Here is a 26,836-nt window from a genome sequence, read left to right as displayed (position 1 = left end):
AACATCCACTATCAGGATTAGCTGATTACTGCAGGTAATGTAGTATACAACAGTAGGTAGTGCGCATATATGAACAGTATATAGTGGAGTGTATCATTCTGTTGACAGCACAAACTGTTTTAAAATATAGTAAAACCAGGCACATTTTTATCCATACGTGCTTTTATTCTCTACTGCTCCAAAATTAAACAGAATCAATTATCACATTTAAGCATTTAATCTCTAAATGGACTTGCAAATTTATGTTAAGCTCAAACATTTTTACACAAATTAAGGACATTATAAGGGGAAGTTTATTTCTATTAAAAATTTATGTTCACACGGGCTCCAATTTCCTATATAATAGCAATGCAAATTATAATAAAAGTAATTAAAAACCTATGAAATATCAAATCAAATCATCAAGTTCTGGTGTATAAAATGTATAGGAAGCAAAGTTTGTGCATAAACCTAAGTGAACAAAAGGTACCTGAAATCACTGTCTGGCAAAAGATGAAACTATTACAAATACTTCAGCAATATACTTAACCTGTGTTACATGTACAAACAGCAAATAGTTCAGCTATAGGTAACAGCCAAAAACAGTGTATGAAATTGAAATGCCAGAATGCAGTAACAACTGCTAACTTCATGCTATTTAACAATACCACAGCTAAATTCACAGCTAAGATAAGAAAAAAATTCTGTTTCTTAATTACACATTTTTTCCACCTGTCATGAAGCAGCCAGGTAACACTGAAGAAAAAATAAATAAAACTATTCTTAAACAACAACAACAAAAAAAAGAGGTTAAGAAAGTGGGTTTTTTAAGAAAACCCACTTATGTTGCAGATTTTTTACATCTGCAACAGACATGCAGTGTTTCACATGAATAAATCTAGACTGGACTTCCTTCCTCAAAAAAAGGCTTTTCTAAATTCAGGAGTAACAACTTCAGATTCTTATTGCAGATGAATATGCATCCTACCTGGCCTGTTGCCACGTAGTCCTTTAAGGGATGAATAGCAAGGCAAAGAATGTCATCATCATGACCTAGATAAAAGCGCTGTGTATTCTGCTGTCGATTGTACACCACTCCCACCGCTGCAACATGGTATACAATTTCACCCGTCTGAGTGTAAAATAAATTGCTTCGACAGTCGTAACCTCTGTAACTAATTAAAGGAAAAAAGTTTGTTCATCAAGGTCATCACCCATCAAGGTCATCACCTAAAGCTTTGAGACAAAACTATGCAAGGTGCATTTTGCACATGTAAAGATTCAGATTACTTACCAAATACAGACATTTAGAAAGCTTAAGTGACACAGAAATTATTCAATCCAAGTAGAAAGTTAAGTATTTCATAAAATTATATATAGCTTTTCTTGCACACATGATGCAACCATATGCACTGGTCAAGTAAACTCTCTTTAAGGCAGTTGATCAACTTTAGTTTAATGAATACTGGTCTGAAAACTCCAGCCATGAATTGACGTTCGCAAATACTAGACCTATGCATTACTGGAAAACACCATCTGGAACAAGTCTAAAGATACTGTTTTCCTGTTGGCTCACCTAGACTACATGTAACAGTACATATGTCACATCAAATGTGATTACAGAAAAAGTGCTACATTCATCTCACAAAGCTTTTTAACAGACCAGCAGGACCATTCCTTCCCAAATACAAAGCACTGCATTCCCCCTTTCTGAAGTTCATGACATTATTCCTTGTCCAGTTCTCTGGCCTGCGCAGGTCCTTCTCAAAGGCAACACAGCCATCTGGTGCAACAGCCACTCCTCCCAGTTTTGTGTTGTCTGTGATACTGTGTGAAGTCCAAAGCTGTGCCTCATTAGATCACAAACAAGTGAAGTTTTTAAAGCAGCAAAAACTGTGATAGCACAGAAATAAAAGCTTTTAAATAAGTCTCTCTCGAACTTAGATTTTTATATTGGTACCCACAGGCAGATTCTCAACTTCAGGTTTGGTTCTAGCGCAGCAACTTTTTGGAGTTGCCTGAGTTACTCGGCATCCCAAGGTCTCTAGAAAAATCACTCTCTCCCCTAGGTCTGAGACACAGGTATATGTCTGCTCCCTGCTCTTCTCAAAATGACCAACACTTTAGACCTAAAATATAGATGAAGACCCTTCAGGCATCCTTCCATTCGTATTCTTCACTAACAACTTCAACCAGCAGCAACACATGCAGCTGTTTAAAGCTGAGTTCTGCCAGGCTCAAACTGCTGCCTGCTTGTCCTGCACAGCTGCATACTTTTTTGATGTCCAGCCATGAAGTTTTTAAATGGACATAATACAAAATGACCTATAAAAAATACAAAGAAAGAAAACAAAAATAACCTATCACAGTATCCTGTTTAAGGACACAGCAATGTTCATTCAGGGGCAGGGATTACAAAGGCAGGCACAATGCCAAAGATCATCTCTGGACCTATCACCACCGAGGAATCACAGGATAACAGGATGTCAGGGGTTGGACAGGACCCAAAGAGACCATCGAATCCAACCCCCCTGCCAGAGCAGGACCATACAATCTAGCTCCAGTCACACAGGAATGCATCCAGACAAGTCTAGAGGAGACTCCACAACCTCTCTGGGGAACCTGTTCTAGCGCTCTGTGACCCTTACAGTAAAGGAGTTCCCCCTTGTGTTAAGGTGGAACCTCCTGTGTTGCAGCTTACATCCACTGCTCTTTGTCCTATCACAGGGAGCAAGTGAGAAGAGCCTGTCCCCACCCTCCTGACACCCAGCCCTCAGACATTTATAAACATTTATTAAATCCCCTCTAAGTCTTCTCTTTTCCAGACTAAAAAGCCCCTGGTCAGCCTCTCCTCATAAGGCACATGCTCCACTGGACCCTCACCAGCAGATCCCTGTGAGTTATCTTCCTGTCACTCACTCTGCACTTGTCCTCCAGAAAAAATACTGAATTTCCTCTGCAAGTACAGCACCATTAAAAAAAAAAAAGAATATATGAGACTATTTTACAAAGCAACTACAAGAATAAGTGTGCAGAAAGCAGTAATGCTCTAGAAATACTGAGTAATTTCTTACAAGTTTAGAAAGCCATCTATAAAAGTAAATGGCCTCAGATCCTTCTAACTCCAACTTGGAAATGTATCTCAGATACATATATCCAAAAAAGTGTCTAGGATGCAGGAAAACAGTTGTTACTCATATCTACAACTTTTTATGATTGGAAGTCTGGATGTTAGTTCACTTCCTTCAGTTACTAAAAGAAAAACAGTCTACAATCAGTTTTTGTAATTAAAACAAAACACATTTTGCCAAAGTATCAAACAGTGCAAAGACTATTTGTAACCCAGCTAAACATATCTGGTCTTTCCCAGGTGCCAGTTTACTAACTCCATGACCAGATAGGTACTTTTCAGTTTTAGATTTTAGAAGAGCAAACTTCAGTGTGTTCAGGGCTCAGCTGCAAAGAATCCTGTGGGAAGCTTCCACGGAGGATAAAGGAGCCAGCAAGTGCTGGGAGTTTTTAAAGAACACTCTCCTAGACACCAGATCATCCACTTCGAAGGCAAAGGAAGTTGGCAGAACAAGAGACCTCCTGGCTTAAATCTGAGCTTCTGTGTCTGCTCAGCATCAAAAGGGAGATGTACCAGAGATGGAAAAGTGGACTATTACCTATTGAAGATTACAAGAGCAGAAGGGTAATCTTGACTGAGGAGATTCTGATTGGAATCCAGTAGAAAATTTTTCACAGTGAGAACAGTTAGACATCTCACAAGAGAAGATTCCACAAGACTCCACTACTCACAAGAGAAGTATTGGATATACTCCTTATGCTGCATTGATTGTATCTCCACTGACTGTGACAGAAGTTTAGATACACCTAAAAACCCATCTACCTTTAGGCCCACAACTGTAAATTCTTTAATCTGTAGCTGGATCCTACCCACAGCTGCAAGTTACACATCTATAGCAAAGAACTTCATGTGCACGGTCTTCTCTGGGAAAAGAGCCAAAGTCCACAGTCTGTCTGATGCTGTTAAGAGTTTAGAAAATTTTTATGTTACTATTCAATGTATATATGGGAAACCTCCAAACATAGTGCAACCCTCTCCCAAGAATCTCCAGAAGAACCAAATGTCAAAATAAACATGGCTGAGGTCAACATCTTTAGCACAAAGGTAGAGATTGTTTTTTTTCTAAATACTTCCACATGGCAATAGTGTTTTCTCAATAAGACTCACTTAAGACCTAGTCCCTTTAGATGCTATTTGTAGCCTCTGGTAGGAATCCATGCAAGGTGTCGTAAGACACATTTAAGTCTATAAGAAATCCCATGTCGTCTTGAAATCATAATCAAATTTCATCTTATGATGAAAATAAAAATAGATCATTCTTGTGAGAGCAGTAGTGTAGCTTTGAGAGAATACTGGACACACATATTGTATTTGCATCCCTACTCTGCCAGCAACAAAAAAGTATTACAAGCATTGAGTCTGAGAAAGGGGTTCCTCTGAATGTCCTTTTTATGCTTCTGACTCACCACCACTGTCAAAGATGTGGTAGAAAGAAAATGCAGCAATAGTCAAAAAGAGGCCAAACTAGCACATCGCTTTAATAACATGTTTCTGATCATCATGATTGCATCAGATCTCTTAGAGAAAGGTGAACTTAAAGATCAAGCTGTTAATAAAAGTTGCTTTCTTGCCTCTATTAGTGGGTAGCTCACATACTCGGCATTATTCTTTTTATCCCCTTCCAAAACCATGAAGTAACTATATAGATTTAAAAATTTCTAGCAGGAGATGAAGAGATCTTTTAAAGTTCATCTTATAAGGCAGCTGACAAATTCAAAACACAAAACCAACGTGCTCAAAAACAAAGAAAGGAAATAAGAGTTTCCTGTTCGCCTAGTTCAAAAAAGTACCAGATTTACAATTTCATGGAACATCCAAGACATTTTCATCAGCTAAAGAAAGGTGAAGCAAAGAAGACTTCCTCAGTCAGAGAATATGCCTATTACTCACTTGGATGTGGGTCACTTTAAAGTTAACAGCCTGGACATTGAGAAAAATCTGTTGGTCAGCATGGATTCTTCATTAGTTTCCTTGATGCCCACTGGATAACCAGACAGAACTCAACTGGACATTCTACTTCTGGTCATTCCTGGATATTCTGGTCAAGCTTCACTTCTGTTGTGAAGGAAATAACAATAATCCCAAGGATCCAGGGCCCTTGCTTGTGCCACACCTTCTTCAGGATCATTTGTTTTGATTCTTAGACCAAATTTTAAAGACTATATACAGCTACCCACTTTAATGCATTTTCTACACATAAGAAAATCTCCAACTGAGAATTCTGGAGTATCAAAAATAGGGAAAAAAAGTAATAATAAAAAATTCAACCCTGTACCAAGCTTCTCAGTTGTCATTATCTCCAAAGCTATTGTTTAGACTCCATCACTTCTACAGTCAAAATTGCTGAGCTGAATGATTAACTGTTCTCAGCCAACCAATTTATTAAGCATTCCATGTGAAGCCCTTCTGAAGTTGTTTAAGTGTCATTATAAAGGCAGACAGTATCAGTAACTTATCTGCATATTTAGTTATCTCTAAAAAGAAGCTCCATTCCTGCAATGAGGTATCTCTTGAAAGGAAAGCATAGTATTCCCTGATTTCCAATGCCTACATTTAATAAAGGCTTTGGGTTTTCTTTGTGTGAAGGTGTCCTGGTTTAACACAGTCTGCTCTAGCAAGAATTTATATTTATGATCATTATTATACTGCTAGTTTGCTTTAAAACACCACATCTTTACTCTAATAAAAAAATCTTCTGTTATGAAGAGTTACAGGAGAATACCAATCCTAAAGATGAAATCATGAGATTCAAGGATGCATCTGAAAGGCATTTTGTAACTCAAATTAACACCAAAAAAAGAGAATGAAACTGAATTTTAACACAGCCAGAGGACCTATCAACAATTAAATTTAGTTCCTAATCATGAGGATCATGTTTCTGTTGTAGATTCCAAAATAATACACCAAAGAGAACTATTGCTTATTATTAAATTAGAAACATCGATCTCCAAAACACAAACAATCTACTTGCATATTTTAAAGAATCCTAGTTTTCATACCCATGAACAAAATGTAATCGTATACTGTTCCCTGGAGCTCGCTCTCGTCTCTTAGAAGCTGCACTTTTTCTTTTCTCTTTGCATTGCTCTTTAAGTTGAGGTAGATCTTCTTTGTAAACCTTTAATACAGAACACACTTATGAATTAAGAGACATGTAAGAAAAACATGTTTCTGATAATTCAACTACTGAGACAGTTGAAAAAAATATCTCCAATAACTGTAGCTGGTTGTTGTTTAGTGCAACTTGTTTTGAGATTACAACCAGAACTCAAGTAGAACAAGCTAAGCATACAGGTAATCACTATTTTTTTCCCATATTCTGAATGCATCGGATAACAATTCTAAAGGTTTGGTGAATTCCTTCTCAGCTGTCTTCTCAATTTTCAGATTTCAAATGGTCTTCATAAAAGACAAACGTAAATGCTGGGAAGCTTTCCAATTGCCATTAAAACTAAAATCCTTACCTGTCGACGATAGGTGATCTGCGTCTCTTGTTCAATTTCAGAGTCCAGCTCTGGAACATCAGACTGATCTGAATCTGATTCATCACTATTGGAATCAACCAGACTCTCTGCCATCAAGAAAACATACAGAAAATGAAGCAACTGAAATTACAAACCAGAAAATGTTTAAGTAACCACTTAATGTCTCCGATTTGATTATCAATGCTTCTATTAGAAGCAGAAGGTTCTAATAACTGACAGGATCAGTTCTGCTGATAAAGGTCAGTTTATTTCTACTCTAAGTGTGAAAATTTGCTTTGTTTCTGGGAGCAAATTAGTTTTCATTCATTATTTAATCAACACTAGTGTTAGAAGGAAAGATGGAAGCGAATAAATTAAGACTTGAAGAAAACTAACAAGAGAAGGGCTCCAAAGTGAAATTTATGGTTAGGTGAGCCATTGATGTAAGCAGCAAACCTACAAGTAGACTGGGGGGGGCAGAAATCATATATGGAACGGAAGTGGAAAAATTTTCAGCAAGTCTGGAGATAAAAAAGCAACTACTTAACATTTCTACATTCATTTACCTATCAGCTGGGTAACACTGGTACCGCTTTATATGGTATTAGCAATTAAAGGGTGAAACAGTCTATTTCATTGTCATTCTACACATTTATTTCCCCAAAGGACACTCTGAAGTTCCTTTAGGAATTTCCAAGCGAGACATTCAGTTAGTAGTTTGATTACGGGAAACTCAGTCATGAGAATAATTGCTGATTAGTCACTGGTGGAAACATGTTCTCATCTTTTTCCAAGTATTAGACACCTATAGTCTGCATTAAGGGGAAAAAAAACCCAAAAAAATTCAATTACAAAGTTTAAATTATCATCTGAATACTTCAAATTTTTTAATTGAATTAGCAGATAAATCTTTTTTTCCCCATTGAAATCTGGGCATCCAGCTGCTGTCAGTTTAAAGGATGGTATATACAGAAGTCATAAATTCACATCTATGATCCAAATGTTTAATATTTCCCTTTGCACAGGGAACACAGTGGTGAATTTTGTTCATAGACTTGCTAGACTGAAGCACACAGAGTACGGGGAAGTACCAGGGAACACTATCAGGTACTTCAGGCAGCTGCAAAGTACAGGAATAATTTTGTGCAGCCTGAAAATTCTGAATTTTTATTTCTATATTTGCATGAAATAATTTTACTTCTCTTTTAGCCTACTATCCTCCCACTTTTTTGTTTGTTTGTTTGCTTTGTTTAATAAACTACTTACCTTGGGGTGCTATATGAAGAGAATCCTTCAACTTCCGGTCAGGGACAAATTTCCACTGAAAGACAGAATGATCGGCTCCCCCAATGGAAACAACCCACTGGTGATCATGAGACCATCTGACATTTGTCACATGAGCAGAATGACCAAGATATTTTTTAAACTTTGCTCCTAGAACAAGAATAAGAATCTCTTTCAATGTATGTGCAATAACTGTCTGAGCAGCTGCTTAGGAAGACATATCAAGGAAGATAATAGTTTAACAAAAATGTTCTCATGACTAATGATATTTTATTCAATAGCAGCAGCTTTTTGCAGTCTCTTTGTCTTTAAGATACATTTTAAAATTTGGATTCCAGGATACAATATCTTTAACAAGTGAAACACAAAGAGAGAAGACATATAATAGTGCTGTATGAGCTGCAGTAAAGAAAGATTTTGTTTTTCATTTGATTGTAATTTTATTTTTATATATCAAGCTTTTGACAATTACTGCTTTTACACTGAGAAGGCAGTTATTTAAATGGTAAATTACATATACTTAGCTCTGTGAAAACACCTATATGTATGATCATTGCACTGGTTCCCACTGTGCAATTGTGTGTTAAGCACTTCCAGCAATTCATATCCCCACACCTCTAGCAGAAGTAGCAGTAGTAGTGTAATTACATCAAGTTAAAATTTTCACTGACTGCTTCATAATTACAACAATCACTGGATCAGCTACTAAAGAAAAGTTCTAATAGCACTCTATATAGAGAGATTCGTGCCTTTTCTTCCATTTCTAGTGCAAAATAGGGGATAAAAGCAAATTCAGCTTCCCTTAAATCACAGTATCACAGTATAACTAAGGTTGGAAGAGACCTCAAAGATCATCACGTCCAACCTGTCTCCACAGACCTCATGACTAGACCATGGCACCAAGTGCCATGTCCAATCTCCTCTTGAACACCTCCAGGGACAGTGACTCCATCACCTGGCTGGGCAGTCCATTCCAATGACGAACAAGTCGCACAGTGAAGAACTTTCTCCTCACCTCGAGTCTAAACCTCCCCTGGCGCAGCTTGAGACTGTGTCCCCTTGTTCTGGTGCTGGTTGCCTGGGAGAAGAGACCAACCCCTTCCTGGCTACAATCACCTTTCAGGTAGTTGTAGAGAGCAATGAGGTCACCCCTGAGCCTCCTCTTCTCCAGACTAAACAATCCCAGCTCTCTCAGCCTCTCCTCATAGGACTTGTGCTCAAGGCCTCTCACCAGCCTTGTTGCCCTTCTCTGGACATGTTCAAGTGTCTCAATGTCCTTCTTAAACTGAGGGGCCCAGAACTGGACACAGTACTCAAGGTGCGGCCTAACCAATGCAGAGTACAGGGGCACAATGACTTCCCTGCTCCTGCTGGCCACACTATTCCTAATGCAGGCCAGAAATGGACTGAAGACTGTTTTCAGCAACACATTTTTAATGACCCCAGGTACCAATAGAACCCTATCACTGTAAAAAAAAAATAAATTTGGTTTATTTTGTTTTCATATACTATCATTTACAAAAGGACTTAAAAAAACCACTACAGGGGAATGAGTCATTTTAATCAGTTATTAAAAATAAATAAATTCTCTAAATGCATTTGTTGCAGTTCAACTTGAATAATGCCTAGAATGAAGCTACTGAAAGAACTCCAAAGAAAATGAAGCCTTTCATGTTCAGTCAGCCTTGCACAGCAAACCTGAAAATTATATACCTTGCTTTAGGCTCCAGTTTTAAAAGTTTCACATGAGATTTGTCCTCACTGATAATAGTATAGTTTTGAATAAGAAATGTGTTGGAAAAGTTTGTAAACCACAAGTAACAAAGTGGCATACTCTGATTAAAGACCAATTTGTCATTAATTTATTTATTGCATCCAGTCATTTAGAAATGTTATTTTTTCCAGTTCCTAGCCCAAATCTCCATCACAGATCCAGAGGAAGGAAGAAAACTAACTGAAGACCAAGGTGAAATAAAGATATATATATATATATACACATGTATTGCATCACCTCATGAAATCCTGTCATGCACACACACCCAAACCAGAACTGTTTTACAAAATGAATGTTAAACTTTTATCTACCCTTTTCAAAATGCAAATTAGAAACTGTTATTATTAGTTATCCATACACCAGAATTCTTTGTTTTCCATCTTTGAGCTCAAACTAAACTCTAAGAATAAATATCAGTCATTTATATAATTTTCAAAAGCTTTTTCTTAAATTACCAAAATTCAAAACAATGTATTTATAATTGAACTTAAAGGTACTACCTTTTCTTAGACATGGGTATCGGAAGAGCTTTACTATTCCATAATCATCAGCTGTAACCATAACTTGTCCAATAAAATTTGCATCCACAGAATTTATATCATTTATATCTGAGTATTTGGGCCAGATTCCATTAACTTCAAGGCCAGAAACACAGGTCCATGATGCCCACTGGACGACTTTTACTTCCTCCTTGTTTGTTACTTCTTTTCCACCTAAGAACAAAAACAAAGACCTATTTTTCAATATTCACTTATGCACGTGTGAAGAATGCAATTTAAGAAGAAAAATTATCCAGAAATCAAATCCAAGTGAGAGAAACAAAACCTCCTATCTAAAACTGTCCTTCCAGGAGAGCAACTCAACTGCCTTGTTGGAAGATCCCTCAGCTCTGACGAAATAACTGAGTAACTGCACCCTTTGACAAGGTTTAATTTACTATCTCTTTCATTCACTAATCCAAGTAAACGATGACTACTAATACTACCTATACCCACGACTGATTCCTGCAGATCTTATGTTAAGCAATTTTACGCTCTCTATTCATTTATAGTGAAATTTCAAGTGATATGATTCTAATCAGTATTTTTAAATATTTAGGAGATTCCTCTACCTTCACTGACTTTGCTATACTTTTTTCATAAACAAGTTTTCAGAATCCCACATTCCAACATTCCAGCTGAAAGCTGCCTACATCAGATCAAATTGCTCCTCCTGTGTCTCTTTCTCATAGTCTAATTAAATTCTCACTATCTTTTCTTGCCTATATTCTGTCTCATTCAGTGCAAAATCAAACTTGTGAATAGAATGAATTAGATGCTTCAGCACAGTCACAAAAGATTCCATGGAACTATGAATAATGTACAGTGTGAAGTGTAAATATTGTGTAAAAAACTAAAGGACAATATAGTAAGTGGTAATGACACAAATGCAGGATAAGTGGGAAAAAAATATAGAATGATATTATGTAAAGGGTGTATACACACAGAAGAAATAAGTCAACCCTTGTGACATAGACTGCCCTTGACATATTTAAATCAGGATTATTTAAATTTGGAGCTTTAAGATATACATTCTACATGCACATGTCTTCTGCAGAGGGAATTGACTTGACAAAAGCTGTTTCTAGAGTATAGGACAGGTCAATCAAGTTTTCAAGGCACTGCTGTCTTGAAAATATTTACAATAATAGAATTGTTACAAACTTTGAACCTGAATACTGTATTTTAGTATTATGTATAGTAATAGTAGTATTATGTATAAAAACAAATATAATAATTATATATAATAATAAATATAATAATATTACTGTCATAAAACAGTAATGACACATCTGAATTTGTATTATCAGTACACTGACCAGCTAAATTTAATTTTGATTTTTTTTTTTCCCCACCTTGAAGATTGCATGATTGAATCATGTATGTATCACAGCTTCAATATTTCTTTTGTGTCAAGTAATTCCTAACATTCTGGAATCCTTATATCAGTTACTCTTTATTTGCTCTATAGTTATCTAATCCCATTATATACTTTCACATTCATTCACATTCTGATTGTTTCTATTACAGATTTCTCACTGTAAAAGTTCTTTCAAGTTAAATTCATCAGTTCTGCTGCAAACAAAGTTCTAGAAAAATAGATTCAGTGTATTCATTCTTCCACACATTTAAAAAAAACAAGTTCAGTCAAATGATAATCCATTTCATTTCCAACTCAGTAGGCACACAGCTAGTAAGCTACCAAAACACTGGATGGGAATGCAATCTTTTCCGATAAATGTGGGAGTAAAGATGTAGCTTTGAGAAATAAATTATAAGCCAACATCTCTATCATGAAAACATACATAACAAAGAACAGCAAACACGGATATATATTGAAGTAACTTTGCTAGACAATGCTGTATTTATTCAAATATAATAAATACTTAAGCAAACTTAGAAGAAAATTCTCTATAACCCAGTGGTTTGAACCAAGATCTACATCTGGCTATGTTTACAAAACTACTAAATAGTCTTTCTGTAAAAAAGGCAACTAAGAATCTTACTTGGCATTCTGTAAAAAAGTCTCTTCCCATTGCCATCATTGGTCTGTAAGTATTTACTGTCTGAAGACCAATCCATATGGGTGATGAAACTTAAAGATCCAACACATTCTCCAACTTTCTTGTATCGCTGAACAACACCATATATGTCCACAGAGCTGTCATTGGAACCAACAGCTAGGAAATTCCCATCTGGTGAATATTTCAGTTCATGAATAGCTTCTTTCCTGTCTTTGATATGAACAACCTCAGTCATATCTCTGTAGTATGAAAGAAAGCATGTCATAAGTATGGAAGGGCCTTATCATACTGTCATGTTCCCAGTTTTAAAAAATGGACAAAACTGAAATGACAAAGTGAACTTTACTCCCATATCTGCAAACACAACACTGCTATATTTAGAGTTGGGGAGGGATTTACGACCAAAAACACAAGCAAACAGTGACAGAAGGTGCTGCACTGGGCTGAGAGAGAGAGAACAAAAGCAACTGTTCAAGCTCGGGCCACAAAAACAAAACCAAAACCAACCAAACAAAAAAGTCAGCTGGATTAACAGATCTTTATTCACTCAGGGAAGAAGACATCACTGACATGAGCCAAAACTCATTTTCCCTTTAAAACTGTAGGTTGACAGCAAGAAGATAGCACTGGTTTTGTATGTGTGATGTACTGACACCAGTGCTCTACCACAACAAAACAGTTTAGGAACTAGTGAAAATCTATTTCTTAACAATTCAAGAATAATTAATAAAGCTAAATCCTGAAGGAAAACACTCCCTAGAACACTGCCATTCTTGGCAAATGACGAGTATACTTTTTTCAAATGCATTGTGGAAGAACAGGAACACAAGCAGCACACACTTAAAAAGCCTGAGCACCCTCAAGATCAGCAACTTAAAACAGAAATGTAAGACATCTTCTCAGTGCGGTCATTACAGTGTCAACACAGATACCATTTATAAAAGCAATTACATAAGATCCCTGACAGAGTGAATAACTTCTCTATTTGTAATTTTTGTGACGTACCGGACCCGAAGCACAGTGAAGGAGCCATCCTTCATCCCGAGAGCCAGATGGATTCCATCAGTACTAACTGCAGCACAGCGAATGGGCTCCTCCATATTGCACCGGGCAATCAAAGCATGGTCTATTAGACTCCAAATTCTAAAATAAAGTAACAATTACAAAGATAAGGAGTGCTTTGTAGCCTGGATTCTGCATATAGCAAGATATTCTTGTATTCAAAATAGCAGGAAAATATCTAATGGGAAATTGCAGAAGCAGATTAACCTTATTTGAATTTCTGAATATTAAAAAGAGTGGCAACATATGACAATATGTACTTTTAGGTAGCCAGGAGGGAGTTTGTCTCTTCTCCCAGGCAACCAGCACCAGAACAAGAGGACACAGTCTCAAGCTGCGCCAGGGGAAGTTTAGGCTCGAGGTGAGGAGAAAGTTCTTCACTGAGAGTCGTTAGCCATTGGAATGGGCTGCCCAGGGAGGTGGTGGAGTCACCATCCCTGGAGGTGTTCAAGAGGGGACTGGACGTGGCACTTGGTGCCATGGTTTAGTTATGAGGTCTGTGGTGACAGGTTGGACTTGATGATCTTTGAGGTCTCTTCCAACCTTGGTGATTCTGTGAAATTCACTATTTTGCTAATCATTTTATCCAAGAACAACATTAACAACTTTGCTCAGTAAATTTATCCTACCAACAAGTCATTATCTATAACTCCTTACAATTATCTAGTTATACATAACACATTAAGTTTTTACTACATGAAAACAACAAGTTTTCACGACATCTATCATTTACAAAATATATCTGAAATTCTAAAGCATTATTTTAATATTCATAATTCAACTCCTGTTTGCTGATGCTTAAGATATCCAGCAAAAATGCCAGCACATTTCATTTCTAAGAAGAGAACAGGTGTTTTTGATTAAAAAAAGATGAACTGGTAAAAGCGAGCAATTTACTGGGTTTTCTCAGAATATAGATTCTATTTACTATACATGCATTAAGTTCGACAAAACTCCCAAGCCACAAGTTAATTTGCAGCTTGGGGAAAAAGTGAATATATTAAGAGTAAAAATTTCAAGTTTTTATTACAATTAGTTTCATTGTAACCTGTGAACAATTGGAAGAACCCCTAAAAAGGAAACACAGGATTCTTCTGACTGCTTAATGTGAGTGTAAATGAAATTTGTTCCAATGTTTATGTTTTATTTCTGTGGAATATACATTGGAGAGCACTAATTTCATGCATCACTTCACTGGTTCCAAAGCACTTCAACTCCACTTTTTAAGGCCTTTAAAAGATATAAATTTCAAGTGGGTAATCTACAAAATAAACTGCTTGTATAAAACTGTACCAAGTTAAACAAACAAGATTTAACCTGACTGATCGATCATCACTTCCAGTCATTGCTAGTGGTTTTGTTGGATGGACAGCCAACGCCCACAGCTCTCCTTCACAATGTCCCTGCATTATCAGGAAAGGCTTATTACGCTCATGCACCACTATTTCAAAAATTTCACTGTCTTGTGTCCCGACGAGTATATGGTCTCCTCTCCAGCAAACACTTCTTACAGACAGACCTGTAGAAGAGATTGTTACTGAGATATAGAGATTCTGAGAATACATGAAACAAAAGCTAACATAGCACATGACGAAACATAAAAGCAAGAAAATGTGCAGTTTCCGTGCTCTCTGCTGTTTTACACTGTACATCTCAACGTATGCTGAATTCTCTTAAAGCATTACCTTTCTTTGTTAAAAACTGTTGTGCTACACAAGAGAAGTGCATTTTATTGGTTTACAAGAAAAAAAAAAAAAGTTTGTCTGCAACTCCATAGTTTGTTTTACAGTAAGTCTGGAGGACTACATGACCATCATACAAGTGGACATATTCAAAAACTATTTTGACAAACAGTTCATAGTAGCATACATGAAACAATCTTCTTGGGTTTGTTCAAATCACTGGTAGATTTCCCCTCTTACTGGTTCAAAAGTGAAAAATTTCATTTTACCTTTATATCCTTGGTCTGTTTCCCTGAGATCAATCACAGTAATTGGTTTAAAATTTAAGTCCCACAAGCGAACACAGCCATCCCTGCCACCAGTGGCAAATCCCTCTTCGCATGCATTCATGCTGAAAATTCCTGCCTAAAGAGAGAAGAAAAGTTATGCATAGATTAGATACCAACATAATAACTGGAACTCTTCTCCAAGCCAGTATTGACTGTCTTATTGTCTTTCTACCCAATACACTGTGGAAACAGCATAAACATATGCAGCTTGATGATCTGCGAGGTCTTTTCCAACCTTATTGATTCTATGATCCTATGAGCTAATACAAGCTTTACATATGAAAGAGTCAGAGACAGAAACCACTCTAAAATGAGCAAAATTCACATTTACTGACAAAATAATTGTTGGCAATAATGCTTTCATCCTGAAGATGATTATTTGATGCTGCTTCTTATCACCAGATTTTAGTTTCATATCCTCTTGTCTTAGGGCCTGATCCAGCTCTCACAAATGTCAGCAGGAAGACTTCCACTGACCTCCATTAGGCTTGGTTCAGATCCTTTGCAGATATTACTTGGCTTCTACACTTTTTTTACATTTTTAAAGTCAAGCAAGATTGACTGAAAAATTTAAGTTTACAAGCAAAATGCAAGAAAAACAGCAATCACTTTACACCTTTTAAAAATAAGTAATATAATCTCTTATTTCAAAGGTGGACACGAGGACACAAACCACATTTTCTCTTACTCACTTTATGTATGTTTTCTTTAGGATAACAAAGAGGCAAGGATCATATATCCATTCTCAAAATAAAGATACTGTATCCACATAGCCACTATATTTGATGTAAAGATGATGCATTTTCTAAATAGCATATACACTTTTTCCACCCCACAAACATCTTCCCAATTCACTATTCTCCTTTTCAGAAGCAGTTCACACACTTCTGTAAGCAAAGCTACTGAAAGAGCTACTTTGGCTAGTAAGTGTATGGGAAGTTTAAAAAAAAATAAATCATTCTGTATCAAAAACATTTAATATTCAGCTATGACAGAAGAAAAACAGCAGTGCATCAAAAAGAGCTAGATTTTCACTTCAGTCATAACTCATGTCCAGAAAAAAGGTAGAAAAGACAGGTTTTATATATATTCTAAAATATTGTTCTGAAATTTCAGTTTTGCAGGGAAGTAAATGTGAAGTTCCATCTGGCTGGAGGTCTGGATTTTACAGTAATGAAGCATGTTAACCCAAAAAGTGAAAGCCTTTTCTAAAAGGTGAGATTGGCTTTTGAGGGAAAATAAAGCTGTACACTTAAAGCACAAATTAGCATCAATGTTGTGGCTTGTGAGAATTCCCACGTACTCATGACTATTCTCTCTTACTAAGCTGTTTTTCCTTCTTAAATTGTAACTAAAGAAAAATATCGTGACAGATGTGACTGAAATACAAAATACGTTCGCTTCTGTAACATCAGGTCACAAAATCATTTTTCAAGTTGAGAAAAAAGAAAGCACTTAGCTTTCAGCAACAGAAAACTTATTACTAGAATGTCAAATGACAATCAAAACTAAAAAACTAGGGTGACAGAACTTGGGTTTTTTGGACATGTCCATCCTCAGGATAAAGACTTAAGGCAAACCATATTTTCAAGAGCAGTGCATGTCTAAACAGAAACGTAGTGGAATTTTTAAGTCATAAGCAGATTAGAAGGCTAACTCCCATTATCTCTAACATCCTGAAAATCCTTTCTATTCTCTATGAGCCTGTAGGGTTCTTTTAAAACACAACCCCAAATGTATTTGTTTCTCCGTGTGTGTGTCTGTTTTATTGCATTAATCTTTTAGTGTCATTGAGCAAATAAAAAAAATCTAGAGGAATTCCGGCTCTTTTCATACCATACAGTGAATTCTGCCCAAGTTCTGGCATCCTTAAATCTTTTTAAGCTCTTTCTGGAATGCAACCTTGATAAGAGATTTATTCTCTTTTCTCTAATTAACACATCCTGAAATCCATTATTTAATTAGTATTAAAAAATGAATCAGACATTTAGCAATGTGGGAAGCTGGCTGAACTCTCTGAAGATAAAATCAAGTGGATCCAGAATTCATCTGTTTTCCATTTCACAGAATATCCTTATCTTGAAAAGGACATACTGGTTGTCAAGGAGATTTGGCAGATGTTGTGTTTGCTCAATCACTTGAAATGCAATAGGACATTCTCATTTCAGTCTATGTGCCACTGGAATAGAAGATTTAGATGAAAACTAGAAAAAGCATCTCTTATTATTTGGGACTCTAAGTGCCCTAATGGAAGAAGCTGAGCTTAGCTATTCTTAATTTAATTTTTAGGCTCAGACTTAATGGGAAAAAAGACAGATCTGTTTCTCTGATAGCTTGGCTGGTCATAATTCCTCTACTAAATTTTTTCCTTTTAGAAGTTGTCAAGATAGTTAATGCAAATCAACTCTGGAGTCTTCATGCTTCTAAATGACAATTTCAGGCTGAAGGATTAACATAATTTGATTATTGGTGGTCAACAGGCTTCTAGCAGTAATGGGAGGCAAACAATTGACTTTGATCCCATTGCACAATGTGAGCAAAAAATACTGATTGTGCTCCAGAAGCAAAACTAAAAAGGTGTAGAATGAAGTCTTTAATTTTAAAATAAGTCAAGAGTTTGACATATGAACTGCATTCTTCTGTTAGTAATTTTTCATCACACTTCCTAATGAATGGAAAAATTATAGAAATAACATCTTAATCAGCAGCAGTATTCTCAGAATGCAGCTGGTACCACATCTGTTTTTCTTCAAATTCTAAAAGAGAGTTGCATGACAGCAAAAATAAATAAATAAATAAATGCCCAGGTGTACCAGAACTTACAGTTGAAAGCTGGAGAAGTACAAGAACAACTTGACAAACATGGTCTCTACAGCATTAACATTTTGCCACTGTTTGTATCTAAGAATCTTCCAACAAGGAAGCAGTTTCAGGTTTTCTGTTGCTGATGGACCTACCGTGCCTCCAAAGGACAAAAATCAAGGGCTAATTAATCTAAATGCAGTCATTTCTATAAACTCCATCACACTAACTCTGACTATGCAACTCCTATGTTGCAGTTTGAGCTGGGTGCCCCCCTGGTGTGTTCACTTCCTGTGTCCAGAAGTCCAGCCCAGAGGGATGGACACAGGAAATTGTGTATTTCCTACCATAATTCTTTGCACCACTATAAGATCCAGTGCGGAGTCTAGCACTGTCTCTTTTCTTCCTCCTCCGCCAGCCGGTAACTGGGGGAGAGATCTCCCGGCCATGGGCCTGATTAGGCCCAAGGCCACAGGGGGATGGGCAGTCTCAGGCCTGGCCAGCTGAGACTAGCCCAGCAGAGGGAGGGGGAAGAAGGAGCCCTGGGGGTTTTGCATGCACCCTCAGGTGGGGATGGGATCTTTCTTTGTCACTGCGCTTTGGGTTTTATGTAACTTTCACTGCTTTCTATTTAAACTTTCATCACTTTTGCAATCCGTTTGTCTGAGTCGTTATTTCTGCCTGTGGTGGGGAGGGGGTCTGCCCCAACCCATTACATCCTAAAACATATGACTGCAGTTAGCTATAATTAGGACCAAGCTTGAAAGACCATATGGAAACTTCAGAAGCAACTGACTACTACTGATCAATTTGGAGAACAGAGATGATATACCAGTTCAGTAAGAAGTCCAGTGCCCCTTTTTTGTTCCTAGATATAATTCAAGATATGGCTAACATGTAAAGCAATATGTGTTGGGCACTTATTTGAAGATATTGTCTCTCCCAACATACACTGCATAGCAAGGAAATGGATTGCAAACATTTTTAAGGTTGATGTAAGTAGCCTTACAGTGGAGAGTCACTACTGTGAAACTGAATAACACTAACAAAACACTCATAAAATAGGCTAAAAAATGGCATATTACTAGAAAAAGTTGTCTATACACCTCTAATTGGCTGAAATAAATGGACAGTTACCTTTCAAATCCATAACTAGTCAAGGCAGTAGGAGAAAAACACTGCATGACTCAATGTGTCAGTACATGATACCAGCTTAAAACCATTCATTTAAGTTCATTATATTGTTTCCATCTATATTTAATCAGTATTCAGCCAGCTGACATAGGCGTGCAATAGTTTTAACAGAGTGCCTGTTACTTAACCTCGAGCCTGTTATTTAACCTCAGTTTCTGACATCAATCCACACAACTTTAATGTGTACCTCTGAAAGCCAATCTCAAAATGAATTATTCAGCTGCCACAAAAGCATCTTATGTACATTTACTATGCAAGGCAAAGGCATAGCACACAAGAACCTTAAAACCACTGTATGTTTTAAAATAAGCACGCTATTTTGCTGTAATACCTGAGTAACATCTTGTGTGTGTGTGTGTGTGTATATATATATAAATTATCATGGACCACCTCAACTCTGGAACATGAAAGATGATAAACAGAACAATCTGTTCCTTGCACTGGTACAAGAATGATATGTCTAGTAAAAGATTATTCAATGCTTTTTTTTTTTTTTTTCCAGTCAAGGTATATATTTACTTTCCAGAACCAGATGCAAAGCCTACAAACAACATCCTGAAGTATTACCAATGCCAATGAACTTAATACATGCTTTCAAGTAGCTCTGTTCTCTTTTTCCCTTCCAAAACTTTCTTTATTAGAATTATTAATTAGGAGTGATCAGCAAAATTACAGTTTCCCATTGCTACCCAGTGTTCCCTGCACATGAACTCTTTTTTACTTTTACTCTTAACTCCTGCTCATTTCCACTTTTTCCTACTTTTAACTTCTGCTTCCACATAGTGAACTCTCCAGTTCTCTTACAACCACTTCTCCAGTCATTCCAATCTGCTTGCTTTCAACCTTTTTTTTTTTTTTTTTTCTCTATTCAGGCAGTCTCTTTTCTCTGTCTACAGTTCTTAGTACTGCTGTGACAGAAGACAGATCATTTGCCTTAGCTGGGAATTCTTATTTTGCTTGCTAATGTTGAAGTTGCTATCTGTTTCCTCAGTTGTTTATACTGGGGCAGCATGGTTTATTTTTCACATTGAATTACTCTTAAAATAAAAAATTCCTTTTCACCTAGAGCAACTGTAACACAGATAGCCAACCTTTGAAAAGAACCCATTTTCTGTATTAATGCTGGATGAACGATATCCCCATATCACTAATGTGCTTTAGAAGATGCTTTCCTGCATCTCAGATACCTACTGTTCATTCTGCAAGAAAGGAACACGTGGTACTTTGTGCAGATGATGAGATACGTTTTCCTTGAATAAATTCTCACTTTAATTCCAGTAATGATGTGGGATGACAAACAGGCATACCGGGATGACAATTCCAACACTATCATACTGAACTGAAATTTATACCAATTCCTTACTAAGCACACACTATGCTTTTAACAACACATGCACATCACAAATGTTGTCATTTATACTTGTGTTTTCATGGACAAGAAGGACATGATTCATAAAACTAAGTACAAAATAACTGCCAAGTGTTATGGCAATGTTTTGGTATGGCTGAGGAGTCACTCTTACTCCAAGATGCTATATTCTGTGCTTACAATAGTCTGATGATATTATCCGTAAAGGTAAACATTTTACTGAAAACTAAGGTTTCATTCTGCTGGAAAGTAAGCTTCCAGAAGAGATTTTACTCATGCTTTCCCCCCCCCCCTGCAATTGGTGAGATTTTTGCAGTGACTCTAATCTCTTCTGAAAACAATTCCAAAGCCATGGACTACTGCCCCTAATTAATTCTTAGTACTGCAAAGTACAATTCCATTGAGCCTAAAACACAGAATCAAAAATAGAAGGCTAAATGAGACCTACACTCCAAGGTCACCTGAGCTTCATCCAGTGATGCTGCTTAAGATAAGGAGCAAGGCACTTCAAATTTGATCCTGTGGTCAACAAAGAACTGACACAGCACAGAAGATAATGGAGCAACAAGCTCTCATCATACTACTTTTATCAGCTAGGTCATTTCACACTGAAACACCTGTAAAGTACTGCACACAGACCAGGTGATCTTTCAATGCCCTTTCCACCTCTCCAGAAATCTGTTTAGAATTTTATATTGATTATAAGAGATATACTTACAGCATGTGCTCCCTGTATTGTCCGTACAAGGTTGATTCCTTTCCATACATATATATCTCCATTCAGTGCACCAGAGTATGTCACTTCATCCCTTGCACAAGCTAGGCACAATATAGTTTGGAGATCACCAGTCTTGCCAAAAACACCACGTTTTGGTGTCAAAGAATTGCCACACAAGCTCCAGAACTGCAACAGAAAGTGATTTAGAAAGAGGAATATTTCACTAATATCTTATAATTTAATATTTACATCTGAAAAGGAAGCACCTTACCTCCAAAAGACATCATCATTCATACCCTTTCCCCTGCTTTAGTTCTCCATCTGGTTTACAACTTTTTATGTTATTAACCAATTTTATCTTTCCACAAAATCAGCACAGCAGCCTAGTTGGGAAGGAGTTTCAGGCTATCAGTATTAACTCAAACTGAAATTCTTTCAAATTATAATTTGTGAGTCAGTTTTACTTTCACATATTTTTGAAAAGTGTTTATAGAATTATCTGATCTTTCTTTGATGTAGGACTTCCACTTGGCCCATGCTGTATTTGCACTTTATGTTACTTTAGGCATTTAAAGATGCAATCTAAGCATATAAGTTTCTGATAAGGTTGACATTTCTCTGTTTGAAAGAACCTGACTTGATTATAGACTTGCCACTTCTCATCAGAACCACTGATCATGCAAAAGTCACAGTCATCTAAGGGAGACATTGTTGAAAGCTTTCTAATAAACCATTATGTGATTGTTGTAATCACACAGTAAAAATGAATTTTCTCCTAGGTGATCTACCTTTATTAATGACTTGTAAACTAAAGATATTCAAAGTCTCTTGTCACAGAGCAATACTTGCCACTAGTTTCTGAGATTTCTGCAGCAAGCGCTGCTTGTCTGCACCACTCCCTTCAAATCCTCCTATCCAAATACATAAACATGCCCTGTAAGGTCAACAAGCTGCTTCAGTGATCCAGTGCAAAATGTGAAAGAAAGTATTTCATCACTGCTGACAGGTTACTCTTACATTCCCTCAGCACATTCCTTGTATGCATGTGTGTTTATGGAACTGTATTTCATAGCAAGTTACTCTCTTAGCAGTAATCTACTCAAAATCTCTTAGTAGAGACTTCAATTCATACAGGGTAATGGAAGCAGTTACAATGCACAGATTTGTGTGCCGTAATACTGTAATTAAGAAATAACCATATACCAATTGGACAAACCCCTGTATCTTAACTAGTGTATCTTTAGCCAAACTATGCACAGGTCATAGATTATGGCATTGCTTGAGAAGCAACTGCACAATCATCACATAAATTGATCACCTAGCTCCAATATGGAAGTAGGTAACATATTTAAAAACCTAATTCCACTATATATATATATATATTCCACTTGAAATTATCTATATAACCTGATTAAGGTTATCACAATTTGCATAAAATTCATCTGAGGAAAAAATACAATAGTATCACAAGCATGAAAGTAACAAGAAGAAGGGATTGTTTAAGAAAAATACACATCAACAAAATGCTCTTGCATGATCCAAATGCCTACAAATCTCTAGGATTCAGATTTTTAGTTCATGGTTTCTCAAAGGATACACTAATTATTTTTAAAATGTTGTTGTTATTTTAAAAGGCTTTGCAGAGTCTTAAAAGCTGTTCAAATAAATTTTTGCTTATCTAAATAGCTATGTTTTGACATCATAAAGCCACCTTAAATATAATAAATCATTACTGGCAAATATTAGGTCCCTATTGGTAGAATAGTCCTTTTAGATCTTGAAGTAGAAAAAAAAAGACCATGATTAATCAAGCTCATGGAAAGCCATAAATGACAGGCTAAGCACTATGCTAAATCAATGATATGCAATCTAGCCAACACTGAACACTTTTTTCCAATAAACTACTAATACATATTAATCTAAAAGTTAATTATATACAAATTAACATATAATTCCCACCATAGGAATCTACACATAAGAGCAATACAGAACTTTCAAGCTGCCATCTACTGCTCTTATGTGGTAACACAGAAGGTAGTGCATAGGAGAAAGTAGTGACTTCAGGAAACATACCTGATGGTACTCAAGCATTGATAAACCTGCTGACAGAGTTAAATCTGAAAAAGAAGCTGTCTCTGCACAGCAGTTGGCAGATGCACGAAGCACAGTGTTTCTGTGCTTCTGCTCTGCTTGTGAAAAACATGAAATGTACAAATTATAAATTGTGCAACAGGTGCAGAGTGCTCAAAATGACAGTGTCAGGAATAACAGGAGGAGGAAGAGGAAAAAGACTGAAAGAAAGAAAGATCAGGGATTTTCCTTTCTCTTTCCACTATATAAATTGTATATAACTTGTAAAAAATGTTTTCTAAACTCATTTCACCTTTGCAGCATAACAGCAAACTTTAGATAACCTAAACATGAGATTATATTGCAATCAATTACATACACTGCACATGACAACTGTATTCCTTCTGTGACAGCATAAACTCTTGAGTTTGCTTTCCACTATATACAATCTTGTGAATGTGTATTGTGTCTAGTATAGCCAGGTGTGATCCATGATTGCATTTTCTAAGAAGTAGTATTATTCTTACAGATGACATTTCATATTATAATCACACGTTCCCTTTAGATTCTATTTTTACACATTTTGTAAGCTACTGCAGCTTAAATATTTTAAGGCTTAACATATATTTCATTACCTTGATGTGTTTTACACCACAGCTGACAAGCTTGTTTGGCTGGTACAAATCCCAAGAAATATCAAATATCTGCACAGAAAAAACAATCAAGTATATCAGCAGAGACAGCCTTTCTAGCATGGGACAGATAACAAAAGTTAAAACCTTGTAACAAATTAACAGACAGTCAGAAATGCTTTAAAGGGAACTACTGGAGAAATTTTACCCTCTCCTTCAATTTAGAAATTGTAACACATAGCTCTTATTATTTCTGTTTGGGTTTTTCTCCTACAAGAATTACAAGGCATGATGAAACAACCTTAAGGTTCATTTACAGATTAGAAAAATTTAAATGATTATTTGCATTTTGATTTCCCATTGGGGAATTAGGGTCTAGGAAGCACATTAGTTTTGCACTTCCCCTACATGCTTACAGTTTCCATACACAAATAAATGGTGAGTTAGGTATTTTAAAATAAATGTGTATCTCTTGAATAAATATTAAGATATGTGAATATACTTAAGCTTTATGTAAATTCAATTTCTAAAGCATAAAATGTGTTTTTGTTCAGACATAGCTCTGGTATCTATACACAGACATGGCTTAACAAACTAATATTACACTGATGCTCAAATATTTCAGTTATACTTACTCTGTCTGTATGACCAGGAGCCACTGATAACAATTTTCCTTTTCTCCAGTCCCATACACAAACTGTGTTTTTTGAATCCAAACCAACTGAGACCAAACGCTAAAAATGTCCAAATTAAATGAGTTAAGAGGCATATTAAACAAAGTCTAAGTCATCATTTTTAATGGCAACAAACTCATAATGTAATTGAGTTAGAAGCAATAGCTACATTTCAACACAGAAGAAAACAAAAGATACAACATCTTATGCCATAGATGCTTCCATAATAATAATGATCACAAAGAACCTTAAGATCTTCTCAGATAAAACCATATTTCTGATTTATACTGTTTAATATATATATAATTGTATACAGCACACATGCTGAGCAGCAGTCAGGAGACATCTGCAAAAAGGAGTAATTTCACTGAAGTCTATAAAACCACACATGTTTACTTCTATATATAACTTGCAGTATTTAAATATTTATTTTACAAGTTCAGGAAATACAAAGTATTTTCTTCAAGACTCTTGGAAGTAAACAAAATATTAAAAACTGTTAATAGCTCTAAGAGCCTTTTGCCTGATTCTTCAAAAATGTTCCTTTCTAAACCCTTTCTCAAACTAGAATCTAACACAACTCCAAGCACACTATCTCACCAAGGCTAAAACTCAGAAAGATTCTGAAGCCAGTTACTCTGTAAAACCAGAAAGGACAAAAATATTCTTCCAAGAAAACATAGCAAAAGACTTTGGAGATCGTCTCATGCTTTGCAGCCCAACTTATTTTCAATTGTTAAACACTTCTGCACAGGGTAACGCATAAAGAATAAACAATGTCTTCCTGAGCTAGCCAGTGCAGTTGAGGGTGGGGAGGAATGTCTATATAGCACAGCCCCACATAAAGTATAAAACCCAATCAATTAATAAAACAGATTTTGACCTGCATTATGTCTTTGAGCTCACTTCAATCCACATATTTCATCTAAGTGACTGGAGATGCCGAGCATCATGACACCGATCATACAGATACCAGTAACACAAATCACATTTTTTCTTGTGCTTCATCTGTATACCACAACTGCTTGTGCCATGAATTCAGTATATTAAAGTGATAGAGCAATAAGTCTAAATCCCATATAACACCAAATAGATCAAATAAGTATGCTTAATATCAAACATTAAAGCCTCTAAAAGAAAGGTCAGGGACTCTGACAAACGTAGTTTTAAAAGGATAGGCAAGATGGAAACACATATTTGCACATCTTCCTGAACTAGATTTGTGTTTTACTCTATTTCCAAACAGAGAGAACTCTGGAGATGCAGATCTTGAAAACCCTGTATCCAGCTTTCCTTTGTGACCACAAAATTCTAACTAAAAGCAACAAAAAAAGGTGATCATATGGAAATGCTGAGAAAAGTAGACATCCCAAATTCTGACCATTTATGGCTTTAAACACAAGAATCAGCACTGGGTACCCCTAGAATAAATCACAGATCTACACAGAGAGCTCTCCAACACACACAGGGGATACATATCTGCATTCTAAAGAAAAGAGACAGAAACACCTCAATCACAGTTAAATACATTTTGACCTGAAATTATTAAGGCTGTTCAAGAGAGGATTCACACAAGTTTACACAGGCAAGAAAAGAGAGAAAAGGTAACAACTGACAAGGAAAAACGTGTTTGAGAAAGATACTGACTCTTGAAGTTGACTCCCTAAACCAATAAACCTAAATTATAACATCTGTAGATGATTCAAACAAACTCAAAACCTCCCTATAACAATTACAAAATGTTTTAACAAATTACAATTAAACTTTACTCTATTTGTGTTCAATTGAGCTCCATTCAACATTGTCTTAATAAGGACTGCAACTGGTCTGTACCATGCATCCTCACTTGAAAAAGCATGAGTAAGTTACAGATATTAACCTTTTTTAGTAAGCAACTGAGAATATAGCTAAATCAGAATTACTGTATTGCAGGGCTAAGCCATAGGGCAAGAAATGCTGCATAAGATCAGGAGAACACAAATAGAGAAAGGAGTTTCTTGGCTAATACCTCTCTAGGTGCCACCTAATGTGTGTTTCCCATTTCAAATGCATCAATCAAGAAAGCCTCCTTACTCACAGGAGCAAGTGTCATGTAAAAATCATCTCCCTT

The 26,836-nt window shown here is 36.2% G+C and overlaps 1 protein-coding gene across 7 annotated transcripts in view; it reads right to left on the bottom strand.

Annotated features, from left to right (window-relative positions):
• Nucleotides 1–26,836, bottom strand: part of EML5 (EMAP like 5) — a 94,681-nt gene that overhangs the window by 47,079 nt on the left and 20,766 nt on the right. For all 7 annotated transcript variants that reach the window (XR_008462261.1, XR_008462262.1, XM_054161933.1 and 4 more), the window contains exons 3-14: nt 24,688–24,786; nt 24,056–24,124; nt 21,351–21,536; nt 15,208–15,343; nt 14,574–14,775; nt 13,200–13,337; nt 12,177–12,433; nt 10,132–10,344; nt 7,840–8,007; nt 6,574–6,680; nt 6,109–6,227; nt 968–1,154 (exon numbers count right to left, since the gene is read on the bottom strand). Coding sequence is in view for 5 of the 7 variants with exons in the window: in XM_054161933.1 (XP_054017908.1) it covers nt 968–1,154; nt 6,109–6,227; nt 6,574–6,680; nt 7,840–8,007; nt 10,132–10,344; nt 12,177–12,433; nt 13,200–13,337; nt 14,574–14,775; nt 15,208–15,343; nt 21,351–21,536; nt 24,056–24,124; nt 24,688–24,786 (1,881 nt within the window). In the remaining 2 variants the exon portion in view is untranslated. The remainder of the gene's footprint in view (nt 1–967; nt 1,155–6,108; nt 6,228–6,573; nt 6,681–7,839; nt 8,008–10,131; nt 10,345–12,176; nt 12,434–13,199; nt 13,338–14,573; nt 14,776–15,207; nt 15,344–21,350; nt 21,537–24,055; nt 24,125–24,687; nt 24,787–26,836) is intronic.

The sequence above is a fragment of the Dryobates pubescens genome, chromosome 5 (genome assembly GCF_014839835.1).
Source record: "Dryobates pubescens isolate bDryPub1 chromosome 5, bDryPub1.pri, whole genome shotgun sequence".
In the NCBI taxonomy this organism is placed as follows: Eukaryota; Metazoa; Chordata; class Aves; order Piciformes; family Picidae; genus Dryobates; species Dryobates pubescens.
This window is presented reverse-complemented; position numbering and strand designations above follow the sequence as displayed.